Below are 12,543 nucleotides of genomic sequence, written 5' to 3'. Positions count from 1 at the left end.
GTTTTGAACATTGCACTTTAATTTGAGAACACATTATTCTTAGTCCCTCAAAGCTATGGGTTTTTTTCATAATACATACAATGCACTTTTTTTGTTTTAAAACGTCATTTTGCAAAGGCCATGCAATAACTGTGTTTCTCCTTTTCAATTGTTTTACTTTCTGTAAGAGATTAAATCTGTTTCATCTTCAAATAGCTATTATTTTTGTTTTCATTTGCTCAGGTTAACATTAAGGATAAAGTACTTGAACTGCTGATGTATTTTACAAAGCATTCAGATGAAGAAGTACAGACAAAAGCCATTATTGGCCTTGGTAAGAAATATTAATAGTTTGTAGTATTCTGCTGCAGTAAGAATCCACGCATATCAATAGGCATTCATGTATTTGTGTAGTGGCAAGGGAGTTTAAGATGAAAATTTACTGTGTGTTTTATTTGAGAACTGGCTATAGAAAAGCAGCAAAAGGGTTCCTGTTGCATACTTCTGCAGCAGAGCAGATGCAAATGTGTTTTGATGTGTGAACAAGTAGTACAGTGTACTTTCAAAGTAATGGAGAGATTCTTTTTTCTCCACATACAAGCATGATATCACTCCAAATCTTTTCAGTCCATGAAGTATGGTTGAAGTAAACTAGAAAAAGTGCTGGAAAACCTTTGAACATATCAAGTGATATTCTGTTGTAGGAGTGAAGAGAACTCTTGTCACTTTTATGCCAAGTGGGGGGTGCTCTATGAGAGTTCACAAAGCACTGAGATGATATCATAGTCTAAATATTACAGTTTGTTTTGGGATTTTATCTGTGTTTCACTTTTTAAATAGATTGTGAAGTTATTAGTATGATACTTCAGTGGTTTACATGAACTACCATTGAGTGGTTTGTATCATATTCATCCTCTGCTTAAGGATAAAAAATGGGAGAGAATCTTCTTTGGAAACATAGGCCTCGATTTCTGGAAGAGTTCAGTTCATGAATATGGCTTAGTCTAATGAAAGTTATCTCTTAGGCATGTGAGCATGCATTATATAGTTTAACTGTGGACAAGAATTTGCCTCTTTATGTTGCTGTTTAGGTGGGTTTTTACTTGCTTCAATTCAGACTAGGGAGGGCTCCAAGGATAAGGATCAAGACTGAATCTTGATTTCATATTCTATGAGAACATTTCAGACAGCAGAGTGGGATTAATGACTTTAGAGTTTCCTCTATGGCAGAAGCAGTGCTACAGTTTTCTGGACTGTATGGAGTTTTTCTAGGCAGTATGTGTAGGTAACACAACACATACAGTAGTGCAGAGTATTGCCTGTGTGAGAGAGGCTCTCTCCTAACCATACACATTATTACTTTGCTCATGAACATGCAGAATATTACATTCACCAAAAATGTTTCTAAATTATAGAATGAACTCAGATGGAAGGCAGGTTGAACATATAAAATTTTATTAGTAAATCTAGCTAAATTTATAAGTATCAAACAGGTAATGTCTTGCACAGCCAAGTTCAGTGCTTACTCTAAGACTCAACTCAGTGAAAACAAAGGTGTGACAAGAGCAGCCCTGAAATTTGAACTCAGTCTTTAAAAGATTACAGCAGATGCCTTTCTTCATCTCCCGTGACAAATTCTTACATCAATAAGATTTCTTCCCCACTTACAGGGAGTGAAAAAATATCCTGAGAGCAATAATGGTTTAGACTTCTTTAAGTGAATGAAGGGAAAAGGTCTATGGAAGACATGCATATGCTTTTTCATTTGTAAAATTATCCTTAAGAAATGGGTTGAACTTCAAGAAGTGGTCAAGTTCTAAACATTAATACATACCTTTACAGAGTGTGCGGTTATATCATTTGATCCAAAGACTGTCATCATTCTTTATTCCTTTTTTCCTCTTTCCTATCCACCTCACCTGCTTCTTGGTTTGAGAGGGAAAGGAGACCTTAAACACACGGAGGTTGTGTCCTGGAGTTAGCCTTTATCTCCACTGTCTTTTCTGTGTGTATGGAGCCAGTTTTTAGAATTTGATTCGGTCTCCCCTTTGTTTCAGCTATCTTTATACAGTGCTTTTGCATAATTTTATATGCTTTCATTTTTTTCTCCTTGTTCTTCTCATACGTTAGTCTATTTTTTGACATACGTCAGTCTTAGTTTCCTGTAGTCATAAAAGATACGTTTAATGTCTGCTTTTCTCAAACAGTCTTAAATAAGTAGTGAAAGATAATGTAAATTGGGATGTTATTGTTCCCGTTACTGTTTTTTATGATACTCTATCATTTGTCAGCAGCACTTCTAAGTCTACATATATGATCTGAAGGGATATATACTCTCACTAATTTAGATTTTTTAAAAAATTAAATATAGACTAAGAACAACCAGTTCTTTGCCAAGGGTGAGGCTGCAGCTAAAAACAATTCTGTAGTTTGTGTCTTCCAACACATGTAGTCTTGAGAAGACTTCAGGTAGTTTTGATGAGAAGACGTTAATAGGTATATGAATAATAACAGCAAGAGGCATAAATTCTGCTGTGCTTGGTGTCGGGTTTTTTCTTTTAGTATTTTATTTTTAAATGCTTCTCATATTTATCAGTCTTTTCACATTTGATCTGTCTCCATATTGATAACTCTTCAGTTTCAGTAGAATTGTGTTAGAAAAACAATAGGTAATTTTTAGTAACATTCCTCCCTTGTTCTTCAGAGATCCTAGTGATTTGAGTGTGGGCCACTACACTGGAAATGCTCCCAGACATGTACAACTTTCTTAGTGCAGCTGACCTGTGTCAGCACCCCATCTTTATCCATCATACAGATTAACGACTAATAGAACTGTCACAGCTAACAGAACTTCTTAAAAGCTATGGATGGTTTATATAGAAGAGCAATACTGTTTGGACTAGAAAAAGCTATGCTGGTGGGAGAAGATAAATTTCCTACCTCTGTTTTAAGGAAAGATTTAAAAAGCAGAAATACACTTTCTAGATGTTAATAACATTGAGTATTTCCCTTTTTTTCCCACCTTTAGGATTTGCATTTATACAGCACCCAAGTTTAATGTTTGAACAGGAAGTGAAGACTTTGTACAACAGCATTCTTTCAGATAAGAACTGTTCAGTAAACTTAAAAATCCAAGTGTTAAAAAACCTCCAAACTTACTTGCAGGAGGAGGATACACGTATGCAGCAGGCAGACAGAGACTGTAAGTGTTGAGTTTTTCTGTGCTGATGAAGAATGCAAAACCTAACTTTCTTGTGTACCATTACTATATATGAGTCACTTAAGGTTATTATCAGGTTATTAATATAGCACCTGAAGTATGTTAGAATAATTTTTTAAAAAGTGTAGGATTTTACTTTCAAGGTGCATAAATCTTGGAAGCAATCCAGAATGCATGACTGCTGTAATGATGGTACTAATACTTTTAATCAAAATTTCTTCTAAGCTTAATTTACAGATAGAATATAATAAATACATAAGAATTTTAAATTAAAACCCATTGTTAAAAAGCACAAGTTTAACTAAAGTCCTGTCTCTGTTTTTTTGATATATATGTACCATCAGACTGATGTGCATTTCATGAGATCATAAACCTATTTTAAGATAACTGAAATATATATGTGCTGTAAAGCTTAAAGATCAGCATACACCAAGTAATGGGAAAGGAAATTATTACATTGCGGTGTGTGATTGCTTTTGTCCTTTTTTCAGGGAAAAAAGTAGCAAAACAGGAAGACTTGAAAGAAATGGGTGATATTTCCTCAGGGATGAGTAGTTCCATCATGCAGCTATATCTCAAACAGGTCCTTGAGGCTTTCTTTCATACTCAGTCCAGTGTACGCCACTTTGCTCTAAATGTCATTGCACTGACGTTAAATCAGGGTCTCATCCATCCTGTTCAGGTATGGTACGCTTTTATGGTGGGAGTTTTTGTTTTTCAGGTTTTCAGATGTCTTCATAGTTACTACTTAAATTTCCAGTTTTCTTCTTCCTCCTGTGTTACAGTAATTTCTTAAAGTAGCAAGAGGCCTTTACAGAAGGTGGATTTTGAAATCTGTCTTAGGTTGTTTAGTCAGTGAGATTCCAAACGCTGTAGTTGCTGGTTTTGGATCAAAATGTAAAAGCCCAGCTGGTACCTGAGGAACATATGCAAATGTACATGGGAGCATATTTCTGTTAAAAATTTCAGATGGATGCCAAATTGTTTTCTTCATTTGATTCTTTATCCTGGAAGTGTGTCACCTTGCCTCCACCTCAGTCCCCACGTCCTTCAAACACTGTGGAAGTCCGCAGTCAATGTCAGAACTTCAGTAATCCTCTCCATTTTTCTTTGCTTACATAATGTTTTTGTATTTTTTTTTTTTTTTTAGACTGTAGCCATCTGCATGTTCAGTCATAACAAAACATGTAACTGGTGGTTTGGGGAGTTGCTTTTTTTAAATGGCATCTTTGGTAGTGAAAATTGACTTTCGAGAGAAATGGAAATACTGCCTGAAACTTCACACAATTTTTGTCATTTATAATGCTGATTTTTCATGTATTTTGTACTGTTTGTTTGCAAAAGGTAGTCACGTAGTAAGTGACAGAACTTCCTATTCTAGTTCCTGCAGTAGCCAGAATATAACAAGAATGGCAATATAGTAGAAGAACAAAGGCTGAGAAAAGAGGTACAATGACTCTGAATAAATATTTTATTTGTTTTTCAAGTGTGTGCCGTACTTGATTGCTATGGGCACAGATCCAGAGCCTTCTATGCGAAACAAAGCTGACCAGCAGTTGGTGGAAATAGACAAAAAATATGCTGGGTTCATTCATGTAAGTAATTCTAATTTATTATTTTACAAAATACTGTTGTATTCTCTAGTGGTTTAATATCTGCACTTCAACTTAGAAAAACAATATAAAGCAACAGACTATAACTACAAGCAGTTGATTATTTTGATTCTTTCTTAGAATTGTTTGGTTGGAAAAGACCTTTAAGATCAAGTCCAACCACTAACCTAACACTGCCAAGTCCATCACTAAACCATGTCCCTCAGCACCTTATCTGTGTGTCCCTTTATATACCTTCAGGGATGGTGACTCCACTGCCCCCCTGGAAGGCCTGTGCCAGTGTCTAACAACCTTCTCAGTGAAAAAGTTAATCCTAATCTCCAATCTAAATCTCCCCCAGTGCAACTTGAGGCCATTTCCTCTTGTCCAGTCACTCAGTTACCTGGGAGAAGAGACAGACCCCCACTTCACTACAACATCTTTTTTTGCTCCCCACAACTACCTAAAAAGATAGGTCTCTCCTCAGCCTCCTTTTCTCCAGACTAATCTCCCTCAGCCATTCCTCATCAGACTTGCGCTCCAGATCCTTCACCAGCTTTGTTACCTGTCTCTGAACATGCTCCAATACCTTCCTGTCCTTCTTGTACTGACGGGCCCAGAACTGGGCACAACACTCAAGGTGCGGACTCACCAGTGCTGAGTACAAGGCAACGGTCACTTCCCCAATCCTGTCATTTCTGATATAAGCCAGCCACTCTTCCCTGAGCCTGTAGCATTGCATGGGGTTGTTGTGGCCCAAGTGCAGCACTCAGCACTTGACCCTGTTGAACCTCATACAGTTGGCCATGGCCCATCGCTCCAGCCTGTCCAGACCCTCTGAAGAGCCTTCCTGCCCTCAAGCAGGTCTACACACCTGCCCAGCTTGATGTCATCTGCAAACTTACTGAGGGTGCACTCGATCCCCTCATCGAGATTATTAATAAAGATATTAAACAAAACAGGCCTAAACACTGAGCCTGTGGAGCACTATCAGTGACTGGTCGCCACTTTCTGGAGCTTCCCTTGTTTCTGATCTTACAAGTAGAAAATAAAAGGTAATTTGAAGTGGCTTTTCCAGTCCAAGATTTTCTTCATTTATTTAGTTTAATTTCTATAATTCATAATTCCTCTAATTATTCACAGTAATATTTTTCTCACTGAATATTAATCAAGATCATTTATTTAGTAAAAGGTAAGGACAACTGTTTCATAATGTTTAGCAATGCTTTTCCAGTATCAGTGGACTGGGGAAGAGAACATCTTGTAAAAGTAGAAGTCTTTAGTGTATACATATTAGAACATTAAGGCATCAAGACTTTATAAATTGTGATCTAAGCAGAGGGAGCATAGGACTCTCGGGGACATTGATGAAAGGAAAATCTGAGGTCTTGTGAAGTTGTGGTATAGTGTGAATAATTCTACTTAAGATCTAAAATTGAGCTACAGCACTCTCCTGATTTCAGAAGGCCTCAGCCTAGGTTCAGTGTGTGTACTACATGTGGGACTTCTCATTATCTGCTTGTATTCCACTGCACTTGGAGATTTCCATCGTTGTTGGCATCCAGATACCTAATCCAGGAGGTGAAGATGAAACTTCCTGTGTAGGCAGCTTGGATTTAAGACAATGTGTAGATGAAGAGACAGATGAACAGCATCAGAGGTGGCATGAGAAGAGTTGAATATGCACCCTAACTAGTAATTAGCTTTGTTCTAAAACTATATGCCAAAAAATCCTCATTTTCTGTTTGATAGTCCTGTTGTACTAATAGGACTCAGTTGTTGATGTCACTAGAAGTGATACAAAGCATACATATTTGGTAAAATATTCTGTTAATGTATGAAAACATTTCATATTCTTGAAAATCATTTAAATTGGAATACCTCGCTTTCGTGGGTAAACAGGTTAGTTATATATTTCTAACAGAATTTACAGTGAAAGCAGTTTTGACAAGACCTTCTGATCTTTGCCACAAGTTCTGGTTTAACCCCTTGGCCAACTTAAAAGCTAGTATCACCTCAGTACATGTTTGAAGTTAAACTTCAGATGATCGTCCACTTAGAAGGAGTAAGTTTTACTGCTTTGGAAGCAATAGTTTAAATTAAAAAAATACTTTTCCATTTCAGATGAAAGCAGTGGCTGGTATGAAGATGTCTTACCAGGTACAGCAAGCGATTAATACCTTCCCAAAAGATCCTGTAAGAGGTTTTAGACACGATGAATCGTCCAGTGCATTGTGTTCACACCTGTACTCCATGATCCGAGGGAACCGTCAACACAGACGAGCATTTCTTATTTCTTTACTCAACCTCTTTGATGATACTGCAGTAAGCATCACATTTCTTTCACTTAAAAAGAAGTGAAAATACAGCATTACAAGCTTAAGTGTATTTTTATGACATAATTGATAGCTTTATTCCCAATGCACTTCATTTTGCTTTGTAATATTAGGTGTTTACCTATATAATATTATGTACATGGTAGAACTCTTCTGTTACTTTTGTGTCATTCTGTACCTCTCTATAGCCAGTTTGAACTGATCAGAAATAATTTGTCTTCAGGTACGACTAAATGTTGCATGTGTGTGTTGTTTAGTTGAGGGTCACACAGAATAAAATTTGTGGTCAGGTTTTTGCTGTAGGCTGTTAGGAACACAGGATGAGTGTACAAATCTAAGATTTATGTGCATTTATACGTACTTCTCTCTTTTTTTAATTTCCAGAAAACAGAGGTGAATATGCTCTTGTACATAGCAGACAATCTAGCCTGTTTTCCTTATCAAACACAGGAAGAGCCACTATTTATAATGCACCATATAGACATTACACTATCAGTTTCTGGTAGCAACCTACTACAGTCATTTAAAGAGGTATGTGCATTTATATTTTATTGTGTTTATTATGGTGGCAACACAAGCTTGTCTGTAATTTGATTTTTCACTGTATGTGGTACCATTATTGTGATACAGACCAGTAGCATTACTTTGTAACCAGTATTTAAAAACAAGCAGCCCTTTCTCTTCTGTCCCCTAACTTTCCTTACGTTTCTGCTTACATTATTAAAAAAAAAGAATCACTTTCAGATCTTAGGATCAAGTCTACATCATTCCCTGTTACGGCTGAACAAAAATTAATTGCATACACCTGGAACCATTATGAAATAGTAGTTTATTCAGATTGTTTCCATAATTTTAATAATAAAATCCAGTTGGCTAGCTATTTTACTGTTAAGTAGCTGATGGTAGTTGCATGTGTGTTGCCTGAGACATCATTGTTTATTTCAAGAGAATACTGTGCAATATGTCTTTTCGTAAGTTAACATGTAAGAACCTGAATCATGATATATCTGTTGTTATGGCAATACACAGCCCTGTAAGGGAAAAGGCCTCTGCTTCCTAAACACTAAAGCCTTTTCATTTTCTGGGCAACTTAAACAGTAGAAGGCACAAACTGTCAGGAAGCAAACATGTTTGTAGAATGCCCAGTGTGACTAATAAGTACAAGTCACAGCTGATGCTTGGAAAATGCTTTGAATTCTCACCCTACCAAAGGCAATTTTTAATCTGCTAGAAGGAGACAGTACATCATTCAGATTGGGAACCAGTGTGTAGCACTGAGCACCGAAAGGATGAGATCCTTCTTAGGACTTTTCAAGTTATATGTTATGAAAAGTCATACTGTGTGCAGTAGTAATGTATTTGTGAAATTCTGTAGCTAAACAAGTAGTAGAACTGATTATTATCAATACTATGTATCACTTGAGCATTTCTGTGATCAGAGTGTAATTGATGTCATAGACTTGCATTTAGTACAGACTAGTTCAAGCTTGTTTTAATACTTGTCTTTTAAAATTCTATGTGACACACGGGAATTATATCCACACACAGGAAAAATAGAATTTTCTTCCTCATTGATTGTCAAATATACTGAATTTTACTGTTACTAGTAATGAACTTGAGCAGTTTTTTAAGAGTAGCATGCCAGTGGAGCACTTGTTGCCTCAGTTCATTCTGTACCCGCCTTGCAAGATAGTGTGGGCTTTAGATCTATTTTTCAGCGTCTTTTTGCCATGAATAATTTACAATTTGAATATTGAGTTACATGTTTGTAATATTGCTGAGGGAACTCTTGATAATTTAAGCCAGTCGTGAATTTGGGAAAATTTTTTTTTAGAAACATAAGTGATGAAGTGATGATACTTACTCTAACTTTGGAATGTGTGTAAACTTCTCTGCCTTGCAGTCTATGGTGAAAGACAAAAAAAAGGAAAGAAAACCTTCATCAGATGAGGAGACTGAGAGTGACAGCAACAGTGGTAGTGAGAGCGAGAGTGACGAGGAAGCTTCCAAGCCTCGGAGGTTACGGAGACGAGTGGACTCTGATTCAGATTCCGATGAAGAAAACGACATAAATGCTGTGATGAAATGTTTACCAGAAAATTCAGCTCCTTTAATTGAATTTGCAAATGTCTCCCAAGGCATATTATTACTTTTGATGCTGAAACAGCATTTGAAGAACCTTTGTGGATTCTCTGATAGGTAAGTATATTTAGATAGTAGGCCATCTTGTTATCTACTGAGTTCTTCTAAAGGATGAAGTTTTGAAATTTTTTTTTGTGAGTTAGTTGTAACTAACTGTTTAAGCAGTAGATTTGTGAAAGAGAAAATACATCAGTGGTATTGTGGTAAGTTGAACGTTGACTTAAAAAAAGCAATGATTTCATTTCTTACCAGGATGTCCACTGTATATGGAATAATTAAAATATAACTACTTATACTGAACATTTAAAAAACTTTTCCTGGAAATTACTTTAGACTTTCCCTAAAAGCCTGTTCCCTTTTGTTTTCTTTAAACAGTAAAATTCAGAAATATTCTCCATCTGAATCTGCAAAAGTTTATGACAAAGCGATAAACAGGAAGACAGGAGTTCATTTCCATCCAAAACAGACTCTAGATTTTCTGCGGAGTGATATGGCTAATTCCAAGATCACTGAAGAAGTGAAGAGGAGTATAGTAAAACAATACTTAGATGTAAGTAAAGTTGCTTTGTGGAAAACGTTAAATCCTTTCAAACGGATGTAAACTTGAAAGTGGAATTGGATGAAGCCTTCAAAAGGTTAAGTTCTAGTAATGCTACGACACACCACTTCCTTTCAGGACATTAAAAGATCTCTAACAGTTTTAAACATGCTGAAAATTAATTGTAACTAAAGGATATTCATCTTTATGGAGTGTTTACCAATTTCTGGTATCCATCTTGGATGCCTCTCCCATATAAACTGTTCACTTCATCTCTGACCCTTTCTATGATAGGAACAGAGAGTAGACCTAGTATGTTTACTCTCTGCACTCCCCACACCTGCCCCCATCAGAGGAAAGTTGCAATTTTGGAAACACGGGAAGAAAGCTTTTACGTATCTGCTACAAAAGAGAGGAAAAGAAAAAGTTTGTAGAACAAAAGATAAGCTATTCAAGTTTGAAGTTGTCTATAATTCGTATTACCCTAGTTTACCTTTGTGTTCTTCACCCTTGCTATTTGTCTTTTATTGAATGTACTGTGATATGAATCCCTATTTTCAAAGTTGCAATGTGGACTTACCTGCTTTTTTTAATAGTTCAAGCTCCTTATGGAACATTTGGATCCTGATGAAGAGGAAGAAGATGGAGAGGTGTCAGCTAGCACAAATGCTCGGAACAAAGCAATTACCTCGCTGCTTGGAGGAGGCAGCCCTAAAAACAATGCAGCTGAGACAGAGGACGATGAGAGTGATGGGGAGGATAGAGGAGGAGGCACTTCAGGGGTGAGGCGGAGGAGGAGTCAACGTATTTCGCAGCGTATTACGTAAAATGATTTTTATGTGCTTATAAATGTCAGTCTATTATATTAAATGTACACCAAGTAATGTAATCCACATGAAAGAAAAGCATTTTGTAGATAGAGATTCTCTACTTAACCGTTTATACAACTTTTGTAGAAAGTTTAACAGAAAAGACAATAAAAAACCACCAAACTAGAAATGAGATTTATCCCGTATAAAAAGTTATTAATTTTCCTTTGGAATGTACTGTGTGTTATCCTTTTTATTGTTGCCAAGTTTTTATGTAGCTTTATGATTCATGTGTATATATAATTTTATATATCAATAAGAGATAAAGACACGGGTACAAATTAAGAGTATGTGGTTTTACAAGGATATGTTAACCCCTTGGCGCTGGCGGTCGCGGTGCGTCTCATTGCCGGCAATGGAATGTGTGCCGGGAAATCCCAACTCCCGGCGTCAAGGGATTAAAAGCAATAAAAGCAATAATTTCACTAAAGTTCTTTTGTGTAACACTTGGTCTTTTTTCCCCCCAATGTTTTAGTCATTGAGAAGGTCAAAACGAAATTCAGACTCTACGGAGTTGGCAGCACAGATGAATGAAAGTGTTGATGTCATGGATGTCATCGCTATTTGCTGTCCAAAGTACAAAGACCGACCACAAATTGCAAGAGTAGTACAGAAAACCAGCAATGGCTTCAGTGTTCAGTGGATGGCAGGCTCCTACAGTGGCTCCTGGACTGAGGCTAAGCGCCGTGATGGCCGCAAACTGGTGCCTTGGGTAGACACTATTAAAGAGTCAGACATTATTTACAAAAAAATTGCTCTAACGAGTGCTAATAAGCTGACTAATAAAGTTGTGCAGACTTTACGATCGCTGTATGCCGCCAAGGATGGAACTTCCAGCTAATGAATTTGTACGTGCAGCCAAATTTACAGGAATTGAAATAACAAAAAACTTGAAATACCAACTTTCTGGCAAAAAAAAAAAATCAGTTAAATGAAGAGTAAGAATGGAACCTGGGACGCGGGAAAAAAAGAAGGAAATGTTTGGTAAACATTTTTGTGGGAGCTTCCTTCGCTGTTGTGCAGCAGAAACTTCTCAGTTCATTTTTACTCCCACTGTATTATAGTTTAACAAAAAAATTGTTTATATCTTGAAAAAAAACCTTTCTGTTTAAAAAAAATAAACAAGTGAATGTTGGAAATTAGTCTGTTAATGTTCTTAATAAAGTGTTCTTGGAGTTTAACCTAGCAGCGATGGCTTTCTTTAGCTTAGCCCAGTTTCCAGGGAAGCATTGTTTTTCCAGGCTGTAAAATGGCAGAATCTCCTGGATATATAATTTATTCTGTTGAAGAAAAAAGAAAAAAAAAAAAAGGAAAGAAAAAAATAGGCAAAAAAAAAGCATGCAGTATCTATGACCTATCTGCAGGAGGAGTTTTTGTAAATGTAGATTTTGATGTATTAGGTCACCCTGAAATAATACAAGAAAAGGGATCCCCAGCAAATCTGGTGGAATGAATACTGCAATAAATTTTTTTACTTCTCTTTGTTACTTGTCTGTTTCCATTTGAATTTCTTATTGTAAAGATCTGTTTAAATCCATTTCTATTATTTTGCAGTCTTTTATGTAAAATTTACTATATCAGTGGTTTTCAAAACAAGACACAAAATATTGTTTATACACTTTGTATAGGCTGACTTCTGAATAATTGGTATCTTTTTATTTTTATCCCTTAAAGGGTATAAACACAAGTTAACTCCAGGGTTTTATTGTATCCTACAATATTTAGCATTAACTATATGATTTAACACTGTGCCAAACACATTTTCAAGAGTACATTTTGATATAAAAAGAAACTATCGTTTATTCCTTGTATGCTTCAATTTCTTTCTAATGCTGTCCAAATGGTAATTTATGGTAGTTTAAATCTG

General features: G+C 36.2%; 1 protein-coding gene across 4 annotated transcripts in view; it reads left to right on the top strand.

Moving 5' to 3' along the window:
• Nucleotides 1–12,163, top strand: part of NIPBL (NIPBL cohesin loading factor) — a 143,923-nt gene extending 131,760 nt beyond the window's left edge. For 3 of the 4 annotated variants that reach the window (XM_062017349.1, XM_062017347.1, XM_062017350.1), the window contains 10 exons: nucleotides 223–313; nucleotides 3,008–3,181; nucleotides 3,691–3,881; nucleotides 4,687–4,794; nucleotides 6,916–7,116; nucleotides 7,512–7,658; nucleotides 9,031–9,326; nucleotides 9,645–9,819; nucleotides 10,404–10,589; nucleotides 11,152–12,163. In XM_062017349.1, the coding sequence (XP_061873333.1) occupies nucleotides 223–313; nucleotides 3,008–3,181; nucleotides 3,691–3,881; nucleotides 4,687–4,794; nucleotides 6,916–7,116; nucleotides 7,512–7,658; nucleotides 9,031–9,326; nucleotides 9,645–9,819; nucleotides 10,404–10,589; nucleotides 11,152–11,517 (1,935 nt within the window). In that variant the 3' untranslated portion in view covers nucleotides 11,518–12,163. Of the gene's footprint in view, nucleotides 1–222; nucleotides 314–3,007; nucleotides 3,182–3,690; nucleotides 3,882–4,686; nucleotides 4,795–6,915; nucleotides 7,117–7,511; nucleotides 7,659–9,030; nucleotides 9,327–9,644; nucleotides 9,820–10,403; nucleotides 10,631–11,151 lie in introns of all 4 variants that reach the window. The other variant, XM_062017348.1, reaches the window with a different exon arrangement.
• Nucleotides 12,164–12,543: the final 380 nt, after the last annotated feature.

Source organism: Colius striatus, chromosome Z (assembly GCF_028858725.1).
Source record: "Colius striatus isolate bColStr4 chromosome Z, bColStr4.1.hap1, whole genome shotgun sequence".
Lineage (NCBI taxonomy): Eukaryota > Metazoa > Chordata > Aves > Coliiformes > Coliidae > Colius > Colius striatus.
Note: the sequence above shows the minus strand (reverse complement) of the source record. Positions and strands in the feature narration are given on the sequence as shown.